A 6946-nucleotide genomic window follows, 5' to 3' on the forward strand; every position below is an offset into this window, starting at 1 on the left:
ACTGTATCAAAGGGTTGTAGCGTTAGGAAGGTTGAGAACCTCTGGCTTAGAGGTCGTTCCAGGTCTTTATACCATCACAGATGTGTTCCTGTGTCAATCAGCAGTCCACCTCTCTGGTCCTGATGGCACATTTGTAACTGAACAAGGAGGAACCATCCTGCTACCCAGGAACCACTGAGCCTGAGGGCAAGAAAGGAGATTTGCCTTCCCTGCTAGGTGACAGGGACCAAAAAGAGTTGTAGGAAGGACATGTGAAGAACACAGAAGGCCGATAGCTTCTGTGTTCCTGTGTCACTGCTGAAGAGTGCACAGACTACACTATAGCATTCTGGTGGATTCAGAGGCCCCAAATCTGGAGACTTTTTTCTCATCTATTTATATGTGAAGCTCAGGTCAGTCTGGACCTCACTCAGTGTCTCATGTCTTTCTCTACTAAGAGCTTTCTCATCCATTTTCTTATTGAGTCCATAATCACTTGGTCAAGTCTCCAATTGGGAGGGCATCCATACAGTCTGGGACTCTGGATTCTAGATTTCACTGTCACAAGTGGGAGATGGACTGGGAACTTTGCCAGACACTGATGTTTCTTCTCTAGAGGTCTGTGTCAGGGACCCCAAAGAGGCTTCATTTCAAACCAATTTGCTGATCAGCAGTAATGACATAAGAACACCGCATCATAGAATTTCCTAATCTATCATCCATTAGTGATGTCTGCCACAGGCATCTAGGGTATGGAGGCAAACACTCTTTTGGCTTCATACCATACCTGCCTTTTCTTCTTTTGATATATTTCAGTATTCAGTTTCCCATGGGACTGACATGAATGTCACAGGTGGCACAAGGCCTCCATTCCTCTTCTGTTTTGCCTGCAGGATGTGCGGCGTGTGTCTGGAGTGGCCCCAACTCTTGTCCGGTCAGCATCCGAGACCAGTGAGAAACGTCCTTTCATGTGTGCTTACCCGGGCTGCAATAAGAGATATTTCAAGCTGTCCCACTTACAGATGCACAGCCGGAAGCACACTGGTAAGTGTGTCCCCTGTCCAGACTGGAGCGATGGTGACTCATGAGCTCCCATTCTGGACTCTCATGCTGCTAAGGACACAGGTGACTTGTGGGATGGAAGGCAAACACTTTCAAAGGTCAGGCCGGGGTGACTGGCCAAAGCTGCAGGGCTATTTGCATGCTGGTTCCCCATCCTTTAGTAAAGAACTCAGTAAGCCATCTTCAGGAAAGCAGAGCAGGGTGGTGGAAAGCAAACGCCATAGGAAAAAGGTGATGCATGCTTGGAAGTTGCATTCCCTGCCAACTGGTGAGACCTTGAGCCAATTGCTCAACATCCCTTTGAGCTCCAAGTACTTTGTATGGACAATGAAGATGATAACGCCTACACTGTACAATTCTTAAGCCTAGAGGAAATGGAATCAAATTGTACTACAAAAGTTGTACCCTAGGACCCTGTGTCTCTAGGCCTGAATAAGTGGTAGTGTTACTTCTGAGGGACCATCAGCATCTTTAGCAGGGAAGACAGGCCTGGGATAGTGCAATCAGATGGCTCAGAGAATTGATGGACAGAGTCATCATAGACTTTGAAGGGTGGGTCCAAACACACACTTAGATGCTCTAGAATTAAGTCTATGATAAAGAAGGCCATTAGATTTCCAAGCAGGCTGTACTAGGTCTTTCTCTCTTCACTGTTGCTGAACACCTGACAAATGGTCATTTGGCTCACCGTTTGAGGGCACAGTTTATTACAGCAGGGAAGGTATGGTGGTGGGAGCATCGTTAAGCCTTTGGGGACACATGCATGAGGCTGCTTGTTCACATCTCCGGACTAAGAAGCAGAGGCAGACAGGACATAGGAGCCAGAAGTGTAGCAGGCTATAAGCCTCAAGGGCCACACCTACTTTTTTCCTGTTAGATTTCACTTCCTAAAGATTCTACCACCTCTCAAAATGGCACCGAGAGCTTGAGGCCAAGAGGTCAAATGCATGAACCTGAGGGGGAACATTTCATATTCAAACTGTAAGATAGCATTTCAGAGCAAGTAGCATTTGTGAGGGGTGTGTGGTTAACACTTTGATGGGTAGGAACGGAGACATAAAGATGAAGGGTATTGACTGAGGAAGGGCTCAGGAGTGGTGAGGTCAGCCACACGAGACACATAGAAAAACCAGGGAAGCATCTGAGGTCCTGAACTTGGAGCTGTCCGTCAAAGGACAGACTCCACTGACCTCCGAGTAGCTTGCTCTCTATCCCAGAATTCAGTGACTCAGAATTCCAGGAGGTGGGGACTTACAGAGGCTCAATGCACTCCAGGGGCCTCTTTTCTTGGTGTTTGGCTGAACTTTTCCTTTGGCTACAAGGGTGTGGCCCTTCTTCCTGAGCCCAGGGTTGCACAATCCTACTGCTGACTCTGCTCAGATTAAAAGACAACAATCTTGCTAAATGCTTCGGCTTCTGGTTTAATTGAGGTGTCTCACCACCATGGAGTCATTTATGTTGGACCCAAGAACAAGCAGTCAGTAGCAGAGAACACCAACTATTCAGGCTGTAAAACATGGAACACTTAATTCACAAGGCCAGCCTCCAGGCGCGTCTATCCAAAATTCTATCTCAGATTCAACCAAGGACTCATAACTTTTTTCTTTTTTCTTCTTCTTTTACTTCTCTAAGTAGTCTCTGCTAATACCTGCATTTTTTGAGCATTGCCTCAGTGCTAGGCACCAGTCTTCCCCTTCTACATGGAGGGTCTGGTCTAATCTGCTCATGAACCCTTTGGAGTAGTCAGATTATTGACTCTATTTCCCAGCAAGTGAACTGTGCCACATCCAACATTCTAAGTGCCAGAGCATCATCATTCACTCCCCCCTGTGTCCATAGGCATGTGTGTAAGTGGTACCAGAGCATCCCCATTCACTCCCCCCTGTGTCCATAGGCACATGTATGTAAGTGGTACCAGAGCATCCCCATTCACTGCCCCCTGTGTCCATGAACATGTGTGTAAGTGGTACCAGAGCATCCCCATGCACTCCCCCCTGTGTCCATAGGCATGTGTGTAAGTAGTACCAGAGCATCCCCATCCACTCCCCCCTGTGTCCATAGGCACATGTGTAAGTGGTACCGGAGCATCATCATTCACTCCCCCCCTGTGTCCATAGACATGTGTGTAAGTGGGATTTTTATCTTCCTGGAAGTCTACAGCACTACCCCAATAAGCCCCCTGAAAGTGCTTCAAGTATTTTGGGATCTATTCATCTGTACTTAGGAGGGTTTGCCTGTGATGAGGTTGTATTTCCAGCATTGTGCTCAGAAACATGTGTCTTCCCTAAGGTGAGAAACCATACCAGTGTGACTTCAAGGACTGTGAGAGAAGGTTTTCTCGCTCAGACCAGCTCAAAAGACACCAAAGGAGACACACAGGTTTGTAGGTTAACTTCTCATCACCAGCGGTCACAGGCCCTTGGGTTAGAGCTGACTTGGTGACTGTCCTCTCTGTTGAACACGGAGGAGAGGGTGATCAATCGATCTATCTATTTAATTTTCCGGCTTTCTTCCCCTCACCTGGAGACTTGCCTTTTAAAAAGGAGAGGGGCTGTGGAGATTACGGCTCGCCAGTGAAGAGCACTTTTTCTTCAAGAGGTCTTGGGTTTGGGTCCCAGCATCCACACTTGGCAGTGTTTGTAACCACAGCTCCAGGGGATCTGACACTCTCTTCTGGCCTCTAAGGGCACTGCACACACATCTCTCTCTCTCTCTCTCTCTCTCTCTCTCTCTCTCTCTCTCACACACACACACACACACACACACACACACACACACACACATGCACACACACAATCACACATACACAATCTCTCTCTCTCTCTCTCTCTCACACACACACACACACACACACACACACACACACACACACACACACACACACACCCATAAATAAAAAAGTCTTTCTTTACAAAGGAGAAAGAGAAAAAAAGGAAACAGCTCGTGTTTCTCATGAGAACCCCAGCACCCAGGGGATCCCACAGCAGGCTGGTGATCCACGGATGTTCAGTTAGGAACCAGGGTGATGGAGAGAGGCCAGTTTGCAGTGATCCACTTTCCTCAGTCTCTAACCCTTGTCTGCTGGTGAGAACTGGATGTTTGCGGTTAGGAAATGTTTTTTCCCAAGTCAGGAGCAGCACCTAGAGGTTGCTGTACAGAATCAGGTGACTTCTGCTGGGCCTGGGGACCAAGGAAGTGTCAGGTCCAGGTAGACACAGATCTGGCCGATGTGATGGATACACCAGGCTTCTCCAGCTGCCAGGAAGCCGGCCTTATGTGTCTCATTGTGCCCCATATTGTTAGGGCCGAGGCTAGACCTTCTCTGTCCGTTTAGGTGTGAAACCATTCCAGTGTAAAACTTGCCAGCGAAAGTTTTCCCGGTCCGACCACCTGAAGACCCACACCAGGACTCATACAGGTAAAACAAGTGCGTAAACTTTTCTTCACATTTATTTTTCATTATTTTTTTAAGCTACTGTTGAATGAAACTGTAATGAGATTCATGTAGGAATTCTAGAGTTGAGAATCCATTTAGAAAAACGCAATGTCTAGCTAACTTTGCATGATAAATGATAATGTTTTTCAGAGAAAGGGTCAGAGAACCCTGAGTAGGAAAGAGATGGGAAGAAAATGTCCAGGGGGTTCAGAACCCACTGTCCCCAGTTTGCTGTATTACCGAGAGAACAATCAACCTTACAGCATGATCAGAAATTCAAGACATTCTATTCTTCTGAGAGCTCTTTGTTTTACAGCCGTGACTGGAGAGTATGCGCCTAGAGCCTCGCGAGGAGTCTAGGTTTCTGCTAGATTAGCACAAACTTGAGGCTAGATTTCCTTTACAGTAGCACAGAGAGGAAAGGGGGCATTGATGTAGCCACAGGCTGCGGAAGCACTGTGCTTGTCCACAAAGCTGATGAGATTCTTCATGAAAATGGCACCACCCTTGTGGTCCATATCAGAGATGTAGCAAAAGATGAAGGGGAGCTCTTCATCTTTCTAGCATCCTTGGAAGAAGAATAGGGTAGCTGTTTTAATCCTCATTTAACAGACAAGTCTGTGATGGGGAGTGATTAATTGATTTGCCCAGAGCCACAAAGCCACTGGATAGCAATCTCAGTGGTGACTGTTCCTGCCCCACCTCATCCCGAGAGGGATGTGTTTCAATAGCCATCCCGAGAAGCCAGAGAATTGAAGAGAGGGAGCCAGAATAGTCAAGCTGAGTGCCACTGAGGGGACTAATATGAGGAAGAGTTGAATAGTGCCCATGAGGAGGTTAGAGTGGCAGGCAGGAACCAGATCAGGAAAAGCAGATGGACAGTGAGAAGAAGGCCATGCATGCCATTGTGAGTTTCCAGGGAAGTTCCCAGTCCTCAGCACAGACAGGTTATACCTTAAGATATCATCAAAGCACCTGTGCCCCAGTGTTGGAGAGATACGAGTCTTATTCTCCTTCTTCAGGCAGTTTTGATATATTGTCTTTTAGTCCCAAGCCCATAGTCTGGAGATTGACCCTGCACACCCCATTGCCTGCAAACCTGTGCCACCAACAAACTACTTGATGCCATATTTGATCAGCTACCCAGTCTGGCCTCAAAACACCACTTCTCTTGAGGAATTTCTCAGTGGGACTATCAATACCCTGGGAACTGATAGTGTGATACAGGGATGAGTGTAGGCTTCAGGATTAGACATGCCTGGGCTTGAATCCTGCCTGGCTATGTCTGCAACAGCCATGCAACCTCATCTGTAGAGTGAAGATAACATTCCTTTATGAGGCTGTTTTAAGAAACACATAAGGCAATGAATATACATCCATGAGTGGTGCCTGTATGTTAAGCACCACATACAAGTTATTTATTGTCTTTAGCGAGAATGAGATGGAACAGTCTCAATCATATGGCAGAACCAGTGTTGTAACATGAATCTCCCCTCCTCCCACACAGCTCGGTTCTGAGTCATCCTTTGCACTAAAAAGAATCAAATAGGATACAAACTTGTACCCATGATTTATTTTAAATCATCTGTATAGAGATGGTAAAGCTTCAGTACCAGATCGATTGTTGACCAGCCATTAAATCAACAGTATCTAGGGCAATAGTCCAGAGCAGCCATCAATCAACGGTATCCAGGGTGGTGGTTCAGACCCTTGCAGCTCAGGTCCCACCTAGACAGCAACAGGGAAACGTTTGCATCAGTCACAGAGTATTCTTAGAGATGGAACAGAGGTTTCCTAAACCCTCTTGATTTATGAGTTGCTTAGATTTCCACAAACTCGACTTCTCTCTCATTTCCCAAATTTTCCATTATATTATGTTTATAGTGCTTCTGGTTTGCAAGCCCTCAAAAGATGTTGCTAATCTCAGGCTGCCAGTGAAGAGCCATTTGGTTAGCTTAGGGAATGACCCACGGGAGTCCAGGGCAGGTGTCTTGTGGTGATTTAACTCGGGCCTTTGATAGTTGAACCTGCGCCCCGTCACTCTGCTGCACGCGTTTCTAACTGGCAACTGTGTCCACAGGTGAAAAGCCCTTCAGCTGTCGGTGGCACAGCTGTCAGAAAAAGTTTGCCCGGTCAGATGAATTAGTCCGCCACCACAACATGCACCAGAGAAACATGACCAAACTCCAGCTGGCGCTTTGAGGGCTCCGACGCGGGACAGTTCAGCACCCCAGGCAGGACAGTGTGCAAACCGATTCCCAATCTGATTTCGAAATTCCTCCCCACTCACCTACAAAATGACTTGATAGTGGACCGTCATCCAGCTTCCCAGACAGCACACAGGTTTGATCACATCCTATTAGGTTTACCGGAAGTAGTCTGTGCTCCACCTACTCTTGGCTAACTCACAGGCCTGAAAAAAATGAACAAACCAACCAACCAACCAACCAACCAAGATGTCTTGTTAGT

The 6946-nt window shown here is 47.0% G+C and overlaps 1 protein-coding gene across 3 annotated transcripts in view; it reads left to right on the top strand.

The window, feature by feature from the left end:
* The window catches only part of Wt1 (WT1 transcription factor), a 47195-nt gene extending 40516 nt beyond the window's left edge, over positions 1 to 6679 (top strand). For 2 of the 3 annotated variants that reach the window (XM_036186171.1, XM_036186173.1), the window contains exons 6-9: positions 873 to 1023; positions 3331 to 3420; positions 4376 to 4468; positions 6558 to 6679. In XM_036186171.1, the coding sequence (XP_036042064.1) occupies positions 873 to 1023; positions 3331 to 3420; positions 4376 to 4468; positions 6558 to 6679 (456 nt within the window). The remainder of the gene's footprint in view (positions 1 to 872; positions 1024 to 3330; positions 3421 to 4375; positions 4469 to 6557) is intronic. The other variant, XM_036186172.1, reaches the window with a different exon arrangement.
* The last annotated feature ends 267 nt before the right edge of the window (positions 6680 to 6946 follow it).

The sequence above is a fragment of the Onychomys torridus genome, chromosome 4 (assembly GCF_903995425.1).
Source record: "Onychomys torridus chromosome 4, mOncTor1.1, whole genome shotgun sequence".
Lineage (NCBI taxonomy): Eukaryota > Metazoa > Chordata > Mammalia > Rodentia > Cricetidae > Onychomys > Onychomys torridus.